This window comes from Panthera leo, chromosome E2 (assembly GCF_018350215.1).
Source record: "Panthera leo isolate Ple1 chromosome E2, P.leo_Ple1_pat1.1, whole genome shotgun sequence".
NCBI classification, from domain to species: Eukaryota; Metazoa; Chordata; class Mammalia; order Carnivora; family Felidae; genus Panthera; species Panthera leo.
This window is the reverse complement of record NC_056693.1, coordinates 46908531-46932430: the sequence shown is the minus strand read 5'-3', so window position 1 is coordinate 46932430 and position 23900 is coordinate 46908531. Positions and strand designations below refer to the sequence as shown.

Genomic DNA, 23900 nt, shown 5'->3' with positions numbered 1-23900 from the left:
ATCGCTGTCAACAAAGGCAACAAAGGAAGACAGTTGGGTAGAGACAACTGCTATGGGACTTAGAACATTGAGACCCTGCTTCACACTGAATAGAGTGTGGGCTGGGGGTGTCCTTGCCTAGCTCTTAGGTGCCCCCATCCCCACAAGGGCTGTTTGGTATCCTGGTGGTCGTGGATGTGTTGGGAGGGTCTGGGAGGAGGTGTCAGAAGCTGAGGAGTACCCACCTCCTTCTCGTCTGCCAGGAGGTTCTCCTTCAGGGTGGCCATTTCCTCCTGGAAGGCCCTAAGCTGCTCCTCTTTAGCTGCCAGCATCTTGAGGTCACTCTGGTGCTGCTTCTGCCACTGCAGCACCTGGTTGCTCATCTCCTCCAGCTTCTTGTCGAAGGCATGCACCTGCTCAGGGGCGCAAAGTGAGAAGGGAGACCCGGGCTTGCGGCCCTGACACCAGAGCACCCGTGACAAGGCCTAAGAGAGCTTTCTCAGCTTTGGGGACTCCTCAGGGGGCAGTTTACTTCCAGTACCAGCAGAGGGCGCCCCCGCTCTGACCGTTGCCTCCTCTGCCTGAGGCTCGCTGAGCCAGCCAAGTGGAGGGAGGGAACCCGTCAGCCGAAGGGAATGGCTCAGTGCTAAAGAGTTCGAGGGGCAAGAGGAGACCTTGGCGACCTGGAACAGGAAGGCAGCCTGAGCTCCTGACTGCTTCCTACCTCTAGCTCGCTCTGCTCATGGAACCCCTGCAGTTTTCTTAATTCCACGTTGAGCTTTTTCATCCTTTCCTCATAAGCAATGATTTCATCTTCCAGCTGAACTTTCCTCTCTTGGGCTTGTGCCAAGCTTCGGTGCAGGCTCTTGGTCTCCGAGGTCGCATGATTGAGCTTCCACAAAGACAAAGGGGATGAGAATGGCTGTCAAAGCCATTTAGCCCTTTCTGTTGGGTGCTGAATGGAGAAGCATTCCAGTCCCTCCCCATCCTCTCTGTTCAGGGTGGCAGAGACACCCAGTCACTTGCCTAGGGTCCCAGAGAGGGGTGGGAAGTGACAATGGTTGGTTTTCTACATCCTCCCTTTCTTCCTGTTTCCTCTTTTTCCAATTCTATGAACTGATCAGCTAGGCATGATTGGTACCGAGTGGGGCACAAATTACCCAGACAATCTAGGTTTTGGGAAAACCTCGCCCCTGGGTCACTTGTGGCCAGAAAGACTGATTGGATTTGGCCTCCATCTTTGCCTCCTCTTCCTCCCCTCAAAAGAAGCCTCATTAAGAGGAAGCAGGCCTTCTCTGGAAGGATATCCCAGCTTGTGCAAGGGTTTGCAGATGATCCTGGTGGCAGCCAGTCACGCAGGGGATTGACTCTTACATCTCTCATGCTACTCAGATGTTTCTTTCCCCAAAACAGTCCTGGAGATGAGAGGGTATGGCTTACCTTCTCCAGAGCTTGTGTCAGGTCATCTTGGCAGGCGAGTGACTTTCTGGACAATTCCTCATAGGCTTCTTTACTGACCATGGTCTGGAGATATTGCTTCTCTTTCTGCACACTCTTGTCCAGCTGGACCTGCAGACTCTCTAAGGCCTCCTTCTGAAGGACTAGCTTTAGGGAGGGGAAATATCACTGTCAAGATTTATGCCAGTAGAGGCATTCTCTGTCTGTAGGAAATGGATAAGAGCTGGGCTCTCTTCTCTCTGCACTAGCCTGCAGAGCAGTCTGTGATAAGGCCTACACCCTCCTCTCACTGTTATAAAAGGAACAGCTGCCTTTCCAGGCTCTTCTTCACCCCTCCCCTGACACTCCCCTTCTAAGTTAGCAAGTCCCCCAGATACAAAGAGTACTGGCAGTACTGGACCATGATGTATCAAGCACATGAATAGTCCCTTTCACAGACTCTGTAGCCTTTGATAAAGAGCTGGAACTCAATTCTAGGTTAAGAGACATGATACAACATTTCATTTGTACATTTCGTGCCTTTCTTAGTTCCTGACATAATCCACTAGACTTGATACACCATGAGAGTGGGACTGTGTGTGCTTCCTTCACTGCTGTATCACCACTGCCTATATAGCTCAGGGCATGGCACATAATATGTGCTCAGTAAATACTAAATAATTTTTTTGATTGAATGTAATATTATACACGGCAATGTTTGGAATTAGGGATACACTGAACATATAGTTATGGTAGAAGTGTGTTTAAAAACCAAAGTCCTTGTTGTAAACTTAGTATTCATGCCAAAGCTAAAAGGAATTAAGATCTGGAGTTAGAGGTCCAGGTTCTGTCATTTACTTAATCTCTCTTAGCCTCAGTTTCCTCTTCTGCAAACCAGGATACTTTCAATGGTTTTGTAGAGTTTTGGTGATGATCAAATGAGATTATGTAGGTAAAAAGGGCTTAGTAAGGTATACATTACTATATAGCTGTATGATCATGAACATGCTAAGTAACTAGCCATCTTATTAAATATTTCTAAGTACAGGGCAGAGATCTACTTCCAAGTCCAGAAGCAGGAGAGAGACCTTAGAAATTCACATGCCCAACTTCTGTTCTTTGGTATTTTATCTGTTCTTTAGTATTTCAATACACCCACATCTTCTATGTGGCCATATACACAGAAACACACTCTGTTGGGTTTTCTTCAGTAGCTGCTCAGGGCTTCAAGTTTATTACTGTTTCAGATGGAATTTTGAGTATCTTTGACTCTAGGAATTAGTGAGATGAGAAGTGTTAGATTGCACTTCTGACCCTATATTTACATGTCCTGGGAGTGAAACCATTTCTAAAGATGGAATAATTTGGTCTTCCGGAAAAAGAAGTACATCTTTTTTGGGGACTTCTGAAAACATGAAGTCATCTGGGTCTTCCCAGTAAACCAGGGGAATCACTGTATGTGATTCATTGTAAGTTTTCAATAAATGGTGGCCAAATCAAGATGTGTAACCAAAGAGGTGAGATATTGAAAAGAAGGGTGGGACATAAATCACAATGATGCTAGAAGCTAAAATAGAAGCTTAATTAAATTAATTTTGTATTATTTATCTATATGTAATAAATTTGTATTATTTATTATTTATATTATTTATTTATTGCTTTATTTATTTTTTAAAATTTTACCAGCAAAAGATAGGTTTATTTGGGAATGAAAGTGAATTGCAATCCAGGACAAACAAGCTGTGGCAAAACCATAGGCAAGTCTGGGGGACAAAGGAGAGATATGCTTTTTTAAGGAGAAAGGGGTAAGTTGGGAAGGCTGTTAAGAACTAAAAGTCCACTGGAGTTTGGAGGCTCTATTTTAAATTTCTCTAACTTCAGTGGTTTAGCTTGGAGAAGGGTACTGGAGACATATATGTAGTTATACATAAATTATAGAATCAAGGAGTTTTGATAAGAGTTCTCATAAAGATATACTCTCTCCCTTGCTAAAGGCATTAGGCCTGGAAGGTTTTACAGGTGAGTTCCACTAAGTCATCCTGATTCCTCTCTTCTCACATTCAGTCCGTTGTTAGTCTGGTTAATTTTGCTGCCAAAACACATCATGAATTTGCTAAAACTCTAGCTTGAATGGCAATAGTCTCCTCACTTCCATCCATACCTACTCCTCTCTGCAATCCATTTCCACACATTAGTCACAGTTATGTTTTGAAAACTTAGATCAAATCACCTCACCTGCTCTTCTGAGGAAATGTCATCAATGTCCTTTCATTGCTCTAATAATAAAACCCCAAATTGCTTAACAGAGACCATAATGTCCACCCCTAACTATGTTTCTACTTTCATCCTATACCAATATCCTCCTCGATTACTACACTTCCATCATACTGGCCTTATTTTACTTCCTAGAATAGTCCAAGTATTGTATTAAAAGAGTAATACATGACACACAGTTAGGACTCATACTAGGAATGTAATGATGGGCCCAAATTAGGATCAATTAATTAATTTCATTCACCACATTATAAAGAACATCATACTGAAACAGATGGGTTCCATTAATGTTCAAAGCAAGAAAAGGATCCTACTGTTGAACACTAAATTGTAGGTACTATCTAATGCAATAAGGAAAAAAAAAAGAATAAATATTACAAAAGTTTAGAGAATTGTTGTTGCTTGCAAATGACATAACCATCCATCTAAAAAATCCATGAGAAACAAGTGAAAAATTATTACTGCTTAGAAGTGAGTTCAGTAAAATGTCCAAATACATAATAAATATATAAAATAAATTAGCTTTCTTATTAACAGTAATTAATTATAAAATATGGTGGAAAAATGTCCTAGAATCAAAGAGATGAAAAAAAAAATCTCAGGATCTATTGCTTTCAGATGGGAAATTTGAAAATTAAGACAAGGAGTGCTGATGAAAGAAAATGCATTTTAGAATGTGAAACTAAACCTCTTTCTAATGACTGTTTCAATTGATAATACATCTACTATATGTGAGGTATGCTTTTAAAAAGTTGAACATGCTTACACACCAAAAAAACCCCTCTAGCCTCCTGGTTTCCATCAAAGGAATTCTGAAATTAATACTTTTTACTTGTAATGGCTATCTTTCTTTTGGCAAACGTGATAACAGGTGCATATTAAATATTTAGGTAATACCCCTTATATTTAGGGAGGTTCCTTAGGGATCTCAGTAATTCAAAGATCAACTCTGGACCACAGCAAAGGAGAGATTTATATCTCTGGAGGACAAAACTCCAGAAACGTCAGCCTCTGTGTTGTCTAATATGGTAGCCACTAGCCACATGAGGCTAGTTACATTTAAATAAAACTAAAATTAGTTAATATTAAAATTAAACATTCAGTTCCTGGGGCGCCTGGATGGCTCAGTTGGTTGAGCGACTGACTTCAGCTCAGGTCATTATCTTGCAGTTTGTGGGTTCGAGCCCTGTGTCAGTCTCTGTGCTGACAGCTCGGAGCCTGGTGCCTGCTTCAGATTCTGTGTCTCCATCTCTCTCTGCCCTTCCCCGTTCTGTCTGTCTCTCTCTCTCTCTCAAAAATAAATAAACAAACATTTAAACAATTTAAAAAAAATTCAGTTCCTTAGTCATACTAATCCATATTCCAAGCACTCAACAGCCACATGTGGCTAGTAGATAGAGTATACAAGAGAGCTCTAATATAGAATGTTTCCATCATCACAGAAAGTTCTATTGGGCAGTGCTATTACTTTTTTAAATTATTTTTTAAATGTTTATTTATTTTTAAGAGAGAGAGAGACAGAGTGTGAGTGGGGGAGCGCAGAGAGAGAGGGAGACACAGAATCCGAAGTAGGTTCTAGGCTCTGCGTTGTTAGCACAGAGCCTGATGTGGGGCTCGAACTCATGAACGGAGAGATCATGACCTGAGCTGAAGTCGGACGCTTAACTGACTGAGCCACCCAGGCACCACTAGGCAGTGCTATTCTTATACTTTGCATAGTCCATAGTCTTTTAAGGTTAACATTTTTTCTTCTTAAATTATAAAGGAATGACGGCTGCTTGGTCTTTCATTTGCAACCCGAGAGACCACCCATCAAGACGCTGTATTTGTTTCTTGCAGAAAGATGAAATATATTCAGTTGGGGGAAAGTATTGACATTCATGACGAAGGGGAAAGAGGTTAGTGTTGGAGCTAGATGATCCAGGTTCAAATACTGGTCCAGCTCATCACTTAGTAATCAGTTACTTTGAGCCTCAGCCTTTCTTTCCTCTGTAAAATGAGGATCATAGAAATCTATATGTTGTGGGGAGTAAAGCAGATGGAAGGCATGTGAAGGACTTAAATAGTCAATAAATGATGCCTGACGTCAAGCACAGTACCTTGCATACGTTAGGTACCATTTACATTTTTCTTTCCTCTTCATTTGTGTGATGATAAAGAACTGTCTCTCTTTCCATCCCCTTTTTGAGCTTTGGCACTATTTTTGGAAGTGTACCCTAGCAAAGCGCTCCAAGCCATGGACTCACCCAACTCTGGTCTGAAATGCTGTAGTGGAATACTTGTTGCCAAAGCCCAGGTAGTTTGGGAGCTCCAGCAGATATTAAATAAGACCTTCCACACGTGGAAGAAACATTTCTTTGGCTGAGCAAATGGGTGCGGAAGGGTTACGACTTCAAGGAGAGAAGTGGCGCTACAGGCATCACGGATGATGCACGTGGGCTGGGCCGTTAGCCGTGTTTCCGTGGTGGAGGAGAGACAGGTCCGATTTCAGGTCAAGGGTCACAGCATTTAACTTTCTTACTCCCTCGGGGTTTCTGCCAACTCACCTCATTATTTAGCTCTTGGATCATTTGCTGGGAGGCGTTTTGTTTGCTGAGAGAGGAATCCAGTTGCGTGGAATATTGCATTAACTGTGCTTTGACATTCTCATTTTCCTCCTCCAATATTCTCAGATTTTCCTTTGTCTGCTCCCCCATTAGAGAACAAAGCCCAGAAAAGAGGTGTTACCTCAGATTCCTTTAGAAGCCTGCTCCCCCTTCCCAGCCTGTAGCTCCATCCTGCAGCCTGCCTTCTCTTGGGCCTTCTCTCTCCTCCTCACTTGCCTTTCTCACCTTCCCTCCCCCTTCTCTCCTGAGATTTGAGTCCCCATGGCCTCTATATCCTACTAGGCTCAGTGGGGCTCAAGTCTTGCCCGGATTCATGACCCAGCTCTTCTTGGGTTCTCCTTCTCACCATCTTTTCTTTCCTTTTTTCCTCTTGTCGGAATGTCTCGAGCTCTTGCTCCAGCAACTTCTCCTGTTCTTTGCTCTTTTTCAACTGCTCCCGTTTCTCCTCCACTAATCTTGTTACCTCCTGAAGCTCCTCTTCTAGATTGCTTTTGGCGGAGGCTTGCTCCCTATGCTGAGAAGTAAAGAGACTGGCCTGAAAGACAGTCTTAAGGCTCTACACTTTCGAAACAAAACAAAAAACAAAACAAAACAAAACAAAACCCCCTTCCCCTGACAATTGTATAAAAGGAATGGCTGAAATAAACATGAGGGCAACTCCTTGGTTATTTAGCATAGATAATAACAGATTCCTCTGATGTTCAGCATTTTTTTTGGTTCAATTAGATATACCAACTTATTTTATTTATAGATCCAGTTCCCACAGCATCAGCCTTCTCTCCCACTTACTCACTAAATCTTTCTACATAAAAACCTCTTTGAATAAAGTTTTTAAAAAAATCTTAGAAAAGCACAGAAAGAATAATTCAGAGATCAAAGACTTTAAAATGACTGACAAGGATGGCTTTTGAATCCTATAAAAAAAAAAACCCAACATTGTCCTCTGACTGTTTTTAAGCTTAGCCCTTGAAACTGCTTATTATTGGTCATGGGAAGTAGAGCTGACAGGCTGGCTTAGCTTTCTAACACAAACTCTGGACAATGAGTTTGAATGGATTGGTGGTGGCATCTTCCCAAATAAAGACTAATATATTTAATCTGGATCAGAGCAAATGCTTGAGCTGGCAGCCTGCTTGCCCTTTATACCTGGTGTTGAAGGAGTTTTAGACGATCTAGCAGGTCAGTCAGCTTCGCGTCCTGCTCAGCTGTTGTCTTCTGAAACTGCCTCTTTTCCTTCTCTGAATGTTCAAGCTTCCTCCGGGCCTCAGAGAGTTCTGACGTCAGCTCCTCTATCCGTTTCCTAAAGCAACATGGCAACAACAGGAGGACAGACTCAGTGTCTATGTTGGCGGATCATGAGCCACCCGCACGGGGCTTGCTGGCCCACTCCCGGGCAGCTGCCGCGGTGTCCTGGCTGGCTCGCAACGGACAGAGCCTTTCTCTAGAGGTGACGTGGTGGTACCTGTTGGGTGCGAGTTCCTCTCCGGCCATCAAGGAATCCTTCTGCAGCTTCTGAAGTTCTCTCTGCAGCTCCTGGATGGTCTCCGTCTTCTGCTTCTCCATGAATAGGTAGCTTTGCAGTTTCCTCTGGGAATCCTCTAGGTTACTCTTTGCCAGAAGGGCCTCTTCTTTATACTGGGCTGCTTGCTGAGCTGCAGAACACAGGGGACAAGCCAGGCACATGTGTATGTGAGGAGGGAGTGTGCATGAAGACCAGACTCCCAAATAAGACCAGTCTGTTCCTTCATTTTGTGCCCTACCTCAATTTCCAACCTGCCCTCATTTCTCTCCATTTCATTATCACTCCTAAGGAACTCTGCTGAATTATCCGTCTTCAGCTATCCCCCAGCCATGGCCTGCTTCTGGACTAAAATTCAACAAATCAATATAAACTGCTTGGTATCTCTTATGTGACTCATCCTGTCATTATGGACAAATCCTGACCCTAATGGAGTTTAGAGTCTAGTCAGGGAGACAGACTGGCCCACACGACATAGAGGACACAGTAAGCGTGCACTCACTGTGAACTCCTGTGAAGCAAGATTGGTGGGGATGGACTTATGGAGGAATAGAGGTTGCGCTGAGCCTGAGAATGAGGAGGAGGAAAGGAATTCCAGATGAGGGGATTGTTAGAGCAAACACATGGGAAGGGAACAGGGGAGGCATGTGGGAAGAGAATGGGAAGAGACTGGTTTGATTGGAAAGAAAAGTGGGAAGGGGTGCCGGGAGACAGCTGAGCAGGTACACGGACAAGAGAGGGCTTTGGAGCACTTGGAAAGCCAGAGAGAATGTTCAGAGTTAATTTAGTGGGTTCTTGAGCAGGGACCTGGCATAAAGAAAAGACTATTTTAGGAAAACTAGAATGTATTAAATGGGGAAAGACTTCCTACAAATATTAGTCCATTCCTTTGCCCCCACTGGGTGTAAAGGGAGAAACCTCAAATACGTTGCTTACCGGAGTATGTCTACACCAGAATATGCTCCTATATACTAAAGTTTCTACTTTTGTTTCTAACTTCAACCTCACCCTAGTCTCTGTTTTTCAGCCTTGGAGACTGGAAGAAAGATGGTATCACTACAGAAATAATTATATAACTTGGAAGAAGAAGGAAGATTTTCTGTTTTTAAGCAGGGAAGAGAACAGTTTCAGTTTTGGGAATGAAGAATTAGAGGGCTAAAGCCCAGAGCGGGCTGCTCTCCAAAACGAGTGACCACAGGTGCCAAGTCAGGGTGGGGGCTCTAGGTTCTAGAGTTGTCCAGAGAACTAGAGCAGAGGGAGGAGGGCAGAATGTAAGGGGCAGGTGACTACTGCCAGAGAAGGAGGGAAAAGAGGAAACAATGGTGACGTTTGTGAAAGAAGGGACCTGTTATGTCTCCAAAGCTGGGAAACAATGGTTGAATGTGGGAGCCCAACCACACACAGACACACACTGTTACAGGAGGGGAGGAAGGAGGCTACACTTGGGACCCTTTCTTCCCCCGAAATTGATATGTCACTCACATAATATAAAATTGAACTCCTTAAAGCATACAGGTCCATGGCTTCTGGAATACTCTCAAAGGTGTGCAACCATAATCAGTGTCTAATTTCTGATCATTTTTCATCACCCCAAGAGGAACCCCTTACCCAGGGCAACAAGTTATCGGCCACCTCTGAGAAAGCAGTCTCAGCAGTGGAGCAAGGACACAATTGACAGTGCAGGCTACACAGCAAAGGATGCTTTTGGAGGCAAAAAAAAAAAAAAAAAAAAAGGGGAGAGAATGTGTCTAAACCAGGGAGGGGAGAGGTAAATTGTATGATGAAGGTCCTGGAGAAGATGGGGAGGAAAGCAGTGCACTGAAGCAGAATATAGAGACCTGTCCTCCCCAGGATGGGGAGAGAAGACCTTCACCTGAGGCAGCTGGGAAGGCGGTGGGCATGTGAGCTCAGTAGTCCACTTTCCCAGTTAGGGGTGCATGCAGGAGCTCGAGAGGGCATTGTGATCCCTGGGAGATATACCCTGAGGTCACTGAAGGTTTGGAGTGAAGAAGTGGAGGAAGGAGAGGAAAGTGGCCCGTTAGAGAAAAAAGGGGACTGCTCTGGCCCTGTGGGTTTGAAGTGTGCTGGGGACAGGGACACTGCCTGCCGGGGCCTTACCAATCAGCTTCTGTTGCTGTTGAGCATCTTCAAGACAGTCCTTCAGCTTCTGGATCTCGGCCTGCAGGGCTCCACACTCTGCCCTGGACTTATCCTGCTTTACCTCCTCGATGGTGATTTCAAGTTCTGTTGTCATTCGTTGCTGCTTCTCCAACTCCATCTCCTTTTTCATGAGGCTGTTCTGAACCTGGGCCAATTCCTTCTCAAGCTCGTGCAACATCTCATCTTTCTCTTGGAGGATCTGAGGAAAGCAAAATGTGGATGCTGATAGAGGCCTCAGTAGTGCCCTGGTGAGGCCAGTTAGAGATTGTCTAGAGTCCTCTCCAGCCGCCGTCTTCTCTTGCGTGGACATCACAGTAGTCTCCTACCTCTGCTTCCTGCCTTAACTCAGGCTGCCCTCAACGCAGCAGCCAGGGAAGGGGTGGAGGGTGGGGTCTCTGAAAGTTTAAGTCAGATCTCGTTCTGCCTCTACTCAGACCCTCCGATAGCCGCGTTCCTCACAATGACCTCCCAGGATGCTCATGATCTGGTCTGACCTCACCTCGTGGCACCCCTACCCCTCTTGCCTTCAGCTTATCTCCTAGAATATTCTAAGCAGACTGCCGTATAAGGGGGCTCTTGCACTTGCTACTCCCTCTGCCTGGAATATTCTTCCTTAAGACCTTTGCCTGGGTGGCTCCCTCACTTCATTCAAATCTCTGCCCAAATGTTACCTTATCACAGAGGCCTTCCCTGACCACCCTGTGTGAAATAGCCACAAAGCTGTTGTAAGAATTTATCAGTACCTGATATTGGCATTATATTATATATTAGTTCTGTGATTTGTTTATCGTCTGTCTCTTGGTATTAGAATGTAACCTCCAGGGGAGTAGGGATGTTGCATGTGTTATTATATTCTTTTTAAAAATGTTTACTTATTTATTTTGAGAGAGAGAGAGAGAGAGAGACAGAGAGGGGAAGAGCTTGAGCATGGAAGGGGCAGAGAGAGAGAGGGAGAGAGAGAATCCCAAGCAGGCTCCAGGCCATCAGCGCAGAGCCTGACAAAGGCCTCAATCCCAGGAATGTGAGATCATGACCTGAGCTGAAACTGAGTCAGACACTTAACCAGCTGAGCCACCCAGCCACCCCTGTGTTATTATATTCTTAATGCCTAGAATGGTGCTTGGCATACCACAGGAACTCAAAAATATTTGTTGACTGAATATATGAATGACTCAAAGCTGTTTACCCAGACTCCTTGCCTCTTGTGATCATCTCTCCGATATTTCCATTTTGACTAACGGATCCCCTCTAGACCTTCAAATGGGAGGTTTGAATGACCAGCCAGTCAATGGGTTGGATGATTTCTATTAGCTCTGATGGAAGTTTAGAGTTGGAATAGCACTGACTACACAAGCTTGCATTGGTTTCACAACCTTTCTGTCCTTACTTCCATTCGTAGGCTTTTCCAGGACCTTGACTTATGTTGGCAATTACAGATCTTCCAAGGCATAGTTCCATTAGTATTTTCAAACTGCCTTATTTGCATATTCATAAGATATTTGTCATTTTATAAATTGAAATTTCTTGAAATTCATAATAAGTTTACCTTACAGAATTTCTTTTTTTTTAAATATGAAATTTATTGTCAAATTGGTTTCCACACAACACCCAGTGCTCATCCCAACAGGTGCCCTCCTCAATACCCGTCACCCGCCCTCCCCTCCCTCCCACCCCCCATCAACCCTCAGTTTATTCTCAGTTTTTAAGAGTCTCTTATGCTTTGGCTCCCTCCCTCTCTAACTTTTATTTTTGTTCTTCCTTCCCCTCCCCCATGGTCTTCCGTTAAGTTTCTCAGGATCCACATAAGAGTGAAAACATATGGTATCTGTCTTTCTCTGTATGACTTATTTCACTTAGCATAACACTCTCCAGTTCCATCCACGTTGCTATAAAAGGCCATATTTCATTCCAGAATTTCTTTCCACTATCAAGTACAAACAAAAGTATTTTATTTATTTATTATGTGCTATGAGAAATCCCAAAGAAGTGCTCAGAATGCCTCTGGGCCTAAGGACCCCACAGTCTCACTGCTCCTGTGTTGACGGTCCCTGGGCTGTCACAGGGCGTGGGTACAGAGCTGCAGGGCCTGCTCTGGCCGGGGTCCAGCCTCGCACCTGTCCCACTGGTGGCTCTACCCAGAGGGCTCCTCTTGCCTTACCTTGTCTTTCTTCAAACCCAGCTTCTGGGTCTCAGTGAACTGGATCTGTAGCTCCTGCAGCCGCCGTTGCAGGATGATGACCTCCTTATCCTTCCTCTCCATGTGGGCGGATGTCTCCTCCCGCAGCCCGTGCAGGTCCAGCTCCAGCTTCATCATGTCTACAGCGGGATGGGGCATGTGCTTCTCGCTCAGAGGGGGCCTCCAGCTTCCTTCTGCCTCCCGCCCGGCCCCCACTGCTCCCTGGCTCACCCTTCATGATGTTCTTCTTCTGTTCGGACACGGCCTCTAGCTCCATGCGCAGGTCCTTCACCAGGTTCTGGTACTCCTCCACGTGCAGGCACTGGCTGTCTTTCTGCTCCTGCAAGTGCTTCAGTATCTGGGCAGATGGGAAAGGAGCAGGGCGGGATGAGGATATGGGGGAACAGTGCTTTCTAAAATGCTGACTCTCAGGGAACCTGGGTGGCTCAGTCAGTTAGGCTGATTTTGGTTCAGGTCCTGATCTTACATTTGTGGGATTGACCCCGTGTTGGGCTTTGTGCTGACAGTGCAGAGCCTGCTTGGGATTCTCTCTCTCCCTCCCTCTCTGCACCTCCCCCTGCTCTCCCTCTCTCTCTCTCTCTCTCTCTCTCACACACACACTCTCTCTCTCTCTCTCTCTCTCTCTTTCTGTCTCAAAATAAATAAACAAACATTTAAGTTGCCAAATGTCTAGAACTGGTGAATCCAGAGAAACAGAGAAGAATAGTAGGTGCCAGGGGCTGAGGGAAGGAGGATGGGGAGTGACTGCTCGTGGATATGGGGTTTCTTTTTAGAGTGATAAAAATATTCTGGAATTAGTGGGGATGGTGGCCCAACCTTGTGACTATTTTTAAACCACTGAACTGTATACTTTAAACAGTGAGTTTTAAAGTATGTCAATTATATCTCAATTTAAAAACATTAAAATAATAAAAAAATGTGGCAGACTTAGCATCCTCATGTAGAATGTGCACAAAAGCCTCCAGCCCTTCTGCCCTGTAACAATCAACAGTCACTGATGGAGCACCTACTATGTACTAGGCCCTGTCTCCTTCTGCCCTGTAACAATTGACAGTCATTGATGGGGCACCTACTATGTGCTAGGCACTATCCTAAGTGCTGGGGACAGTGGAACAAAAACCCCACAGACATGAATCCTTGCTGCCATTGAGCTGACCTTACAGTGGGGTGAGACAGACAAAGAGCCTAAGTAGTCACTTGCAGACAATGTTAACAGTTGATAGGTGCTATGGAAGAAACAGAGCAGCAAGAGGGGAATGGGGGTGTATGGGGGGATGGGGTTGTCATTATAAATAGAATGGACAGGTTGGCCCCACTGAGAAAGTGTCTCTGAGCAGGGAGTGAGCCATGCTGCAGTGTCTCTAGGTATCTGCAGACAGGGGAACTAGCCGGTGACCAGACTTTGGGGAGAGAACATGGGGAGGTCATGTGGTTAGAGGGATAGGTGATGGAGAGAGTAGGGGGACATGAGGTGAGAGGTCAGTGGGTGGTAGCATCATGGGGGGCTTGTAGTCCTCAGGCAAGGACTTTGGCTTTTTACCCCGAAGCAGGAGGCTGTAACTAAGAGAAGGTAGGAAGATGTGGTCGAGGAGGAGCAGTTAGTCATCTGGACATCAAGGGAGAGTTATGTGATTTCAGAGTTGTCAGGAAGAGGAGACTGCAGCATGAAGGTGGGCAGGGCAGGGGACAACTGGAGGAATATAGGGTAATCACCATATGATCCAGGTGTGGGCACTGCAGAGGCTCAAAAGCTCACTCTATGGGGTGCCAGAGTGGCTCAGTTGGTTAGGTGTCTGACTTGGGCTCAGGTCACAATCTTGTGGTTTATGAGTTCAAGCCCTGGATCGGGCTCTGAGCCAACAGTGCAAAGCCTTCCTGGGATTCTCTCTCTCTCTCTCTCTCTCTCTCTCTCTCTGCCTCTACCCCACCTGCTCTCTTTTTCTCTCTCTCTCTCTAAAAATAAATAAATAAACTTAAAAAAAAAAGGCTCACTCTATGCCAGGCCAGCTGGGACCTGGATAGTGCCATTCCTAATAGAACATCCAGGTAACATGAAAGCTTTGGATAGGACACATAAAATGGCAGTGGAAAGTATAGTCTGTTTCATAGGGAAGTCTGCATCAATTTAAAAAATGTAGTGGTAAAAAGGCATTAGTGTTTCATTGATATAGAGTTTTGGTTTTGCAAGATGAGAATGTTCTAAAGATCTGTTGCACAACAATGTGAATATAACTTAACATGACTAAAATGTACACTTAAATGTGATTAAGATGGCAATTTAATGTTATATGTATTTTTGCCATTATAAAAAATAAGCGTATGGGAGAAATAAAGACATTTTTCAGACAAAAAAAAAAACCCAGGAGTGTTATGAGATCTTGCTGTAGGTCAGGACGTGAATAATATGGAACTGACCTTTAAAATAAATATTGACAGATGTCCAAGGAAGAACTCCAAAATTCAATACTGATCCTTCATTCATTTAAACTTTCTGGTGTCAGAAAGTCCTGGAAAGAGAAGAGTCTCCATCCCTTCAGTAGAGGACTCTTGGAGAGCTTATATGTGTTGTTCACTCTCCCTGCTACCTGCCTTTGCCTGCCCACAGTATGGCCTCAGGTGGCTGCCTTTGCCTTGGATCCCAGGTTCAGGTATGACTGACTTAAGATCTCACCAAGGAAATGCAAACTGGTGCAGCCACTGTGGAAAACAGTATGGAGGTTCCTTAAAAACTTTTTTTTTTAATTAGATTTTTAAATGTTTATTTATTTTTGAGACAGAGAGAGAGACAGTGTCTGAGCAGGGGAGGGGCAGAGACAGAGACACACACAGAATCTGAAGCTAGCTCCAGGCTCTGGGCTGTCAGCACAGAGCCTGATGTGGGGCTCAAACCCATGAACCACGAGATCAGGAACTCAGCTGAAGTTGGATGCTTAACCAACTGAGCCACCCAGGCACCGCTGAGGTTCCTGAAAAACTTAAAAATAGAACTGTCTTGGGGCGCCTGGGTGGCTCAGTCGGTTAAGCATCCGACTTCAGCTCAGGTAACGATCTCACGGTCCGTGAGTTCGAGCCCCGCATCGGGCTCTGGGCTGATGGCTCAGAGCCTGGAGCCTGCTTCCAATTCTGTGTCTCCCTCTCTCTCTGCCCCTCCCCCGTTCATGCTTTGTCTCTCTCTGTCTCAAAAATAAATAAATGTTAAAAAAAAAATTAAAAAAAAATAGAACTGTCTTATGATCCAGCAATTGCACTACTGGGTATTTACCCAAAGAATACAAGGAGAGTAATTCAAAGGGATACATGCACTCCTATGTTTATAGCAGCATTATTTACAATTAGCTGAGATACGGAAGCAGCCCAAATGACCATCAACTGACGAATGGATAAAGAAGATATGGTATATTCCATATACAATGGAATATTATTCAACCACAAAAAAGAATGAAATCTTGCCAGTTGCAACGACATGGATAGAACGAGAGGGTATAATGCTAAGCAAAATATGTTGGTCAGAGAAAGACAAATGCCATGATTTCACTCATATTTGGAATTTAAGAAACAAGACAAATAAGCAAAGGGGAAAAGAGATAGAGATAGAGATAAAGAGAATCAAAAAACAGATTCTTAATTATAGAGTACAAACTGAAGAGGGGAGGTGGGTGAGGGAGTGGGTTAATAAATAGGTGATGGGGATTAAGGAGTGCACTTGTCATGATAAGCACCAACTGATGTACAGAATTATTGAATCACTGTATTGTATACTTGAAATTAATATAATGTTGTGTGTTAACTAACCGGAATGAAAATAAAAACTTAAGGGGCACCTGGGCGGCTCAGTTGGTTAAACATCTGACTCTCGGGTTTTGGCTCAGGTCATGACATGTCTGGTCTAACAGTTCAGAGCCTGCTTGGGATTCTCTCTCTCCCCCTCTCTCTGTCCTTCCCTTGCTATCTCTCTCTCTCTCTCTCAAAATAAATAAACATCAAAAAAAAAAAAACTTAAAAAAAAAGATCTCACCTAGGAGAGCACTGAACCTAGCTTTGGCTACTAGTTGGTCAAATCTTGCTATTTGTTTACATGGTTTAAATGCTTATTCACTGTTAGAAACAATTTTTGAGATGGCTTTGAATTTTGAAAATAATGAGTTTTTGAAAAAAAGGACTGATTGTGAATAGATAATCTTCCCTAAATTTGGTGTTCTTCAACTCCAACCAGAAACTAGAAAGCTGGACGGTCCTTTTGAACCTAGCAAGCCAAGAGGAGTCTCTGTCTTATTTAGGAGTACTGTTGAAAGGGGGTTAAGAAGCAGGTGCAATTCCAAAATTCAGCCACAAAATTGAATACTGCCAGACACATTCGTTGGGACTTGGCATACATTACATACAGTATCTTTGTGACAGGGCCAACCAAGGTCACACAAATACAGAAATGAAAAATAAGCAAGAAAACCCAGAATCAAACTCAACTACATTCGACACCCCAGGCACAAATAAGCAAAAGTTCGCCTACCTTTTTAATGTCTTCACAATCTTCTGAGGAGCTAGGAGGATGTCTGTGTGTGGCTGTATAGGAAGCAAAATCTGCTTGTAATTTTATCAAAGCCTCTTCACGCTCCAGAACCTGCATATAAGTATAGGTCAGTCATGCTGGGTGATCAACAGAATGTGATTATTACTAGACTAATTTTGCAGGGTGTTCCTTTTTTCAGCCTAAGTTCATTGTAATATTATACAAGTTATCACACACTTCCTGTGAGCTTAGTTCAGAGAAAGAATTAGGTTCTCAATCTTACATCAAGGTTCAGTAAGGCATAGGCAGTGGTTTGTCTCAAGTCTGTCAGTGGCCACATTTTGGACTCCCTCCTGAACCTCTGTGTGGTCTAGTTTATGAGGCAGAAGGTTCTTTAAAAACTGTGATGGAAAAACATACCTGATGTATCAGAGGACAGGATTCAAAGTTCAAGAATTAAAGAAGGAAGTTTCTTACGCAGTGGGTGGATGTGTATGTACTTTAAAAAAAATTTAAAAAGCATGAAAATTTTGTTCTTGTTGGTTGAAAATAATTCAAACAAAACCCAAATCATCAAAAATAAGTGAAATCTCCTCTCCATTTAGTCTCCCTTCTCTCCCTTCCACTAGGGGGCAGTGGGTACTATGGGCAATTTACTGTACGTACTTCCATAATATGATCAAAGAGTTTAAAAAACAAAAGTGGAACTGAACTACTCATAGTATTTTGCAACCTTTCTCAACAATATATCACAAACATCCTTCTACACAGTCCTTACAGATCTACTTAATACTTTTTCTTGGCTGCATATTACTCTACAGTATGGATATCTCTTTAACCATTTTAAAAAAATTTCTTCAACCATTTCCCTATTGATGAACACTTAGGTTGTTGTGTGAGAGATTTTAAGTCTCTTTAGAATCTTGAACTTAGTGTGGGTTCGGGGGATGCATCCATGGAGAATATGAACAAAAGGTGGGGGCAAGTATAATTAAGATATTTGAGGAGTCTTGGGGAAAGAGATTACTTTAGGTGACACTTTTCCCCTCCTTTCTTTCTTCATGGCATTATTTTTGGTGTCTCAGAAAAATGTTCTAGAAGTCACTTACCAAAGCATTACTGCAGGCTAGTTTATTTCGAAGTTCCTGGATTAGATCATCCTGTTCAGAGACCTTTTGCCAGACTTCAGACAGTCGTTTCAAGGTCTCCTGATGCTCTTGAATCATGCAGGAAGAAGTATATATACGCACCTTTGAATGGTCACCCTTATTCTCAGGGTCCTGGGATATTTAGAAATAATGGGTTGGTTTTGTTCATGATATTCGAGTTAACTTCAGAATAACAGAAGCACGGAAAATCTCTTTGCTCTATATTCTAAAAGTTCATGTTCATATATGTGAATCATATCTCCCTAAGTTAAAGAAAAAAATTAACCAGTGCATACACGTGGTGAAAACTTCAAACAGTTCATAAGAGGATACACTGAAAAGTTAGTCTTCCATCTTGACCCTCCATGACCCAGTTCTCTTCTTCTATGACAGTCTGTGTTACCAATTTTGGGGGGTATCCTTCCAGGGATATTTTATGTATATACATATATATACATCGGTATATATACTGAGTTGGCACTTCAGAGTAATGGGAAAGAGGTTCAACAAATCAAGTTGGGACAGCTGGAGACCCCTCTTGGAAAACACAAAATTATGTATATCTATATTTATCTATCTACCTATATATGTAGATTCTCTCTCTCTCTCTCTATCCATCTATATCAATTCCAAATAGACTAAAGATAAAAACATGGAAGTACAAATCTACAAAAGTGCTAAAAAGAAAATGAGGTAAACTTTTATGATCTTGGGGGTAGAGAAGGTCTTCCTAAGCATGAAATCAAACCTCGAATCTATCAAGGAGGCCTCAGAGATTTAACTCCATAAAAATTTAAAATTTCTGTATAGTGGTGTGCCTGGGTGGCTCAGTCAGTTAAGCGTCCGACTTCGGCTCAGGTCATGATCTCACAGTTCGTGAGTTCAAGTCCCGCATCAGGTTCTGTGTTGACAGCTTAGAGCCTGGAGCCTGCTTCAAATTCTATGTCTCCCTCTCTCTCTGCTCCTCCTCTGCTCATGCTCTCTCTCCTTCAAAAATAAATAAAAACACTAAAAATTTTTTTTAAAACAATAAAAAAATTTCTATATAGTGACAAATACCATTAGTAAAGTAAAATGAAAAGGTACAAACTGGGAGAAGGTATTTGTCACATATGTAATACAGCACTATTACACGTAGTATATTAAGAAGTTCCTGTAAGTTGATACACAGAAGACTAAATACCCAATTAAAAAATAGTTTAAGGATTTAAATAAGTAATTCATCAAACAGATATCCATATGACCGATACACTCATGAGCAGTGCTCAATATTTGTCAGCATGGAGGTGTGGGCACTGTGATGTGCCTCCCGGGCTGGGAGGTCTGCCCTGAGACAGCCCTCAGTTGTCAGCCCTTTTTGGGGATTGCCTGGGCTGAAGAAAACTGCTTTGCCCAAAGTCATGCCTCTTCCTAGGGGCAGCTCACACTCAAAACTGATCAACATGGAGCTAGACGGTTAGCTCCTTTCCCCCAATTTGGGCCCCTTTTGAAGGTCTGTTCAGCCCCAGAGCTCCCCACAGGGTTGGCTAAGGCCTTTGTTGGGACTGCATCACAGCTCAGCTTCTCCCCCTGCTCAACCTTGTTTCCTTCTCCTTCCTGTCACAGGTGCTGATACCCAGGGATCTCCCTACCAAAATGTACTGCTTGCCAATTTGTCTCAGAGTCTGCTTGGTGGGGAGCCCAACCTGCAACTGTTAGAATTAAAGGAAATGAAAACTGTAATGAAACACTTTTTTTTCCCCATGCATCAGGTTAGCAAAATGTAAAAAGACTGAAAACATAACCATGGGAGTGAGAGGAAGTAAGCTCCCTTTATTATTGTTGGTAAAGGTGTAAACTGGGAGAACCTTTTTGACATTCAATTTAGAAGTATCTTTAAACATTAAAAATAAGCATATCCTTTGACTCAGCAATCCTACTTCAGGAAATTATCCCATAGGAATAAGGATGTTCATTATAGCTTGTTTGTAATAGACAAAATAGGTCAGTAGATGGTATAGTCATACCATAGAATACAAGGAAATGGAAATTGTCAAGATCTACATTTAAAAGGCAAGGTGGAGAACCACATTTATGAAATGACCCATTTATATAAAAAGAAAATCCTAACCATTTATATATGTAACTGTATAACAAAAGACTGAGGAAGATTCCCAACAGATTTTTCAAATGATTACCTAAGGGGAGGAGGGGGGGTGGGGTAGAGGAGGCTGAAGGCAGGCTTTCAAGTTTAATCTCTGTAATTCTGTCTAGAGAGCCTACATTGTTGTATTACTTGTGTAATTAAAAAAAGCAATTAAAGGAAAAAAAAGGGGATTCAGGCATTTTGGCTCTTCTTTGTTATCTTTTATGGGTTTCTCCCCGTTTGACCCTGAGGTATGGTATGCATGAGTCCTGTGACCTACATGAGCCCCCCAGCCAGAACCCCCCCATGAGAACATGGAAGATTTGAGAGTCCAGTTATTAGAAATGCTGCATCTTTATATTAATTAAGGAGCTTCAAAATTCCTAGAGAGGAATCTTAAAGGAGATGTAAAGGCTGGAAATTGAAAGCTGAGGGCTCCAACACTGAAGGGAGGGAACGACATCTGGTTGAAGGTTTGGGTTTCTCTCAGAGGAAGCAGGGACTGTTAGCAGGGACAACCAGGAAGCACGTCCACTTGCTGGAGTGCCTGGTCTGAGTGGTCTGGGGTGAGTCCTACCTGACTGACGATCCCGCTGAGCTCCCCCTCCAACATCTTCACTTGGCACTCCAGTAACTCAATGTTGCTTAGGGAAGTCTGGTATTTATCCCTGTAGAGGTTTAGGCTCCTTTCTAGGGAGATGATCTTGTCCTCGGCCAAAGCAAGTTGCTCCTGTGCCAAATGGAGCTTCTCCCCTGTGTTCTCATTATGATTTCCCATTTCCTCCTCATAGATAATCACCTGTTGGTGTAGGAATGAAACCACACTGAACTCATGGAGGCATCTCATGAGGAAAGAGCACGGGTATCAGACCCCACGCAGAGGAGTCTTATGTCTTAACTAGAAGCCCAGATGTTCAGAATAGGCCCAGCACAGATTTAAAAGCTATGATATACAATATCAGAATGTTAATGATTAGAAATAAAAAAAAAGATGGTCCTATTTGGATGGTAAACTTCTTAAAGGCAGGGGCCATTTTCTATTTCCCATTCTGCCTGGCATGTAGTAAAAACTCAATAACAACTTGTCAGTTGATTAATATGAATGCATTTCTATAGCTCCATTTTTTTAAGGGCTTGAAATGCCAGTATTCTTTCCTTCCCAGGTATTCTCTAGAGATCAATTTAGAAAAAGTGGAGCCCCTCATGCACACAGCAAAGTTCCTGAGAGACCATGGGGGAACAACCCCAAATTCCTCTGGGACTTGCACAATTCTTATCTAGATTCCTTTCCTTCCTAATCAGTTAATTAGTCAAACAACTGACAGGTATTTATTGAGTGCTCATAAGCAATGTCTTGGGTGTTGAGGGGATATGTTGAGGGGATAATTTGGGGGAATATGTGATTTATAACTAGCAAACAACTGTCTAGAGTTGGGTGTGCTAGGTTGTATGGCTAGAGTTATATGTATTGAAGGAGAAAAGAGCGGGAGGGTCATCAAGGAATGTTTCATCTTGGTTCAAATAGTTCAGTGTAGAAACTGGATAGAACGCATTCTGTAAGTCTAAGCTATTTATTGCCATTTGAAGTTCCTCTTAGGAAAAGGTCACTTAGTTTGAGATGTTTATTAGATGAGGGAAAGAGGAAAGGAATATTTATGTTCAAATGTCTATAACCGAAGCTGTCAGTGACTTGCTCACATCCCCTTGGCACTCACCATTCCTTTGCATGCTAAATGCATTCCAACCACAAACATCTTCAACTCATTGCCTGAGGGATGCTCTGGCCTCAGGAGCCCACTCAAGCAGAGGAGAAAGACAAGGCAGGTTACAAGTACTGGGGAGTTAAAAGCCTCAGGTGCATCCTTCAACCACTGACTGGGTGGGTTGGCATGGGATCACCATGTTCTACACTTTCTCCCAGCGTTCTCCAGAGGGCATGAACCCCAGGTGCCCACAGCAGGGGTCTTGTGATTTTCTTTATGGGCTTCCTGCCTTTCTTTGACTCACTTCCCCACTCTCTCTCCGGGATCACCTCCTGAATAAACTACTTCCATTCATTTCCTTGTCGTAGACTCTCTGTTGGGAAACACAACCTTCCACAAAGTTTAATGCTAATGAGTAACAAAGTATTGAGGAAACTTGGCAGAATGTTGAGAGTAATTTTTTCCAATGCTTTCCTTGTGTGAGATCTTTGTCAGTGACTGCTACTTGCCAGATCCCACATCAACTCTCCCCCTCCTCCTTCATAGTTGAAACTTGACTTCATTTGGGATGGCAGTGCACCTCACTAAAATACATTTCCTTGGCTTTCTAGAAACTAGTTGTAGCCATATGACTAACTCTGGCCCATGATGCATAAATGAAAGTGTTGTGTGGGGCTTCTGGAAGCTGTCCTTAAAAGAGAAGAGTGTCTTTTCCTCTCCTCCTCCTCCCTTGCCCCCATCCTGATTATTTGCCCCCATCACAGGATGTGAAGTTTGGAGCTCCAGCAGCCATCTTAGGAGACCTAAAAAATGGAAGTCTGGAGCTGATGATGGTGGACCCAAAAGATAGGACCCTAGAATTGCAGTTCCCTAAATAGTCCTAGACCATCCACCTCCAGCCATCTTAGCACTATCCTAGAGAGTCTCTGGAATTTTATCTCAAAAGGCAAAGGAAGAAAATACCAGGGGAGGCTGCCTGTCTCATTACATAGAACCTGTAGTTTTTACTGCTGCTAGTGCTACCACTGCTTAACGGGCTTAAATTCTATAGTTTTGGTCTTTGGAATTGACTCGGGATTCCACAAGGATGCTCTTTCTGGTTTAAAAAATACTATCCTGGCACATGAATAGAAATGAATGTACAGAATATACTTAAGTCTCTATGATCTAAAACTCCAGTCTGAAAAAATGACCAATCTGGTACTCTCAGTGATTGACTCAGACTCAATGTCTGGTTATCTTATCAACTATCAAAGTGCTAAAAATTTATATATTATCAAAATCTGATTTTTCTAAAAATGGTTCATTTAATGGATTTTATGCCTCTTTTTTATAACCCTCAGAGACCTAGAGTCTTTTGCATTTAAATTGCAATGGTAATAGGATGGAAATGATGGACCTATATGCACACCACACATACACACACCGTGTGCCCCACATGTATTGTTAGTGGAGCTCTCATTTATGCCCACCACACATACACACACCGTGTGCCCCACATGTATCGTTAGTGGAGCTCTCATTTATGCCATTCTGTTTAGTTCCCTCTGTTTGGTTTCAAAAAGAATGAGAATTAAAGAGGGAACATTGATAAAACCTGCTCAGGATATTGGGAAGTTCTCTGTAAGCCCACTGTCTGTTTTCTAGTAGGTACGACCTGATTTCTGTAGGTACATGGGCAAGGAGACATTTCCATAGTTATTCTATGTATACCTCATCTTCTTTTAGTTTGCAGTGATGGTGGAGAAGAACCAGGTCAGAAGTCTGCTTTTCTAGGACGGACTGATACTGTAGGAGGGAACAGTAAGAAGTCTGTAGCTCTTCTGTGCGAAACTCCAGTTCTTGCTGGAGAGCAAGCAATTTTTTCTTGAGTTGTTGGAGTTGCCTCAGATGGCACTGCTTACTGGGCTCAAACTCCATCCGCGGCTCCTTGAATGCTAGCACTTGCTTCTTATTCTGCAATTGAGATCAAATATATGGAAAGAACTTTAGGTTGTCGCTCAGTTTGCATTCATTCTTTGATTTTTTTCACTTGTCCAACAATTCACATCCATCTATAGTCATCCTTTCATCCACAGAACACTTACTAAACACTTCACTGTATTCACAATGAAAAATCATTTTATATTTCTATCCTGTAAGGAGGATTTGAAAGAAAAAAAAAAACCTAGGTCTTTCTTACTATTTGGATCTACCAGGCGTATTATTTGGGCCAGAAGAAAAAAACATACAGCTAAAGAATCTA

The 23900-nt window shown here is 43.1% G+C and overlaps 1 protein-coding gene across 3 annotated transcripts in view; it reads right to left on the bottom strand.

Annotated features, from left to right (window-relative positions):
• PMFBP1 (polyamine modulated factor 1 binding protein 1) overlaps positions 1-23900 on the bottom strand; it is a 46165-nt gene that overhangs the window by 7629 nt on the left and 14636 nt on the right. For all 3 annotated transcript variants that reach the window (XM_042920843.1, XM_042920845.1, XM_042920844.1), the window contains exons 4-17: positions 23369-23611; positions 20530-20751; positions 17789-17959; positions 16680-16790; positions 12383-12509; positions 12134-12291; positions 9934-10174; positions 7759-7948; positions 7443-7596; positions 6643-6810; positions 6237-6374; positions 1420-1584; positions 704-871; positions 225-392 (exon numbers count right to left, since the gene is read on the bottom strand). In XM_042920843.1, the coding sequence (XP_042776777.1) occupies positions 225-392; positions 704-871; positions 1420-1584; positions 6237-6374; positions 6643-6810; positions 7443-7596; positions 7759-7948; positions 9934-10174; positions 12134-12291; positions 12383-12509; positions 16680-16790; positions 17789-17959; positions 20530-20751; positions 23369-23611 (2424 nt within the window). The remainder of the gene's footprint in view (positions 1-224; positions 393-703; positions 872-1419; positions 1585-6236; positions 6375-6642; positions 6811-7442; positions 7597-7758; positions 7949-9933; positions 10175-12133; positions 12292-12382; positions 12510-16679; positions 16791-17788; positions 17960-20529; positions 20752-23368; positions 23612-23900) is intronic.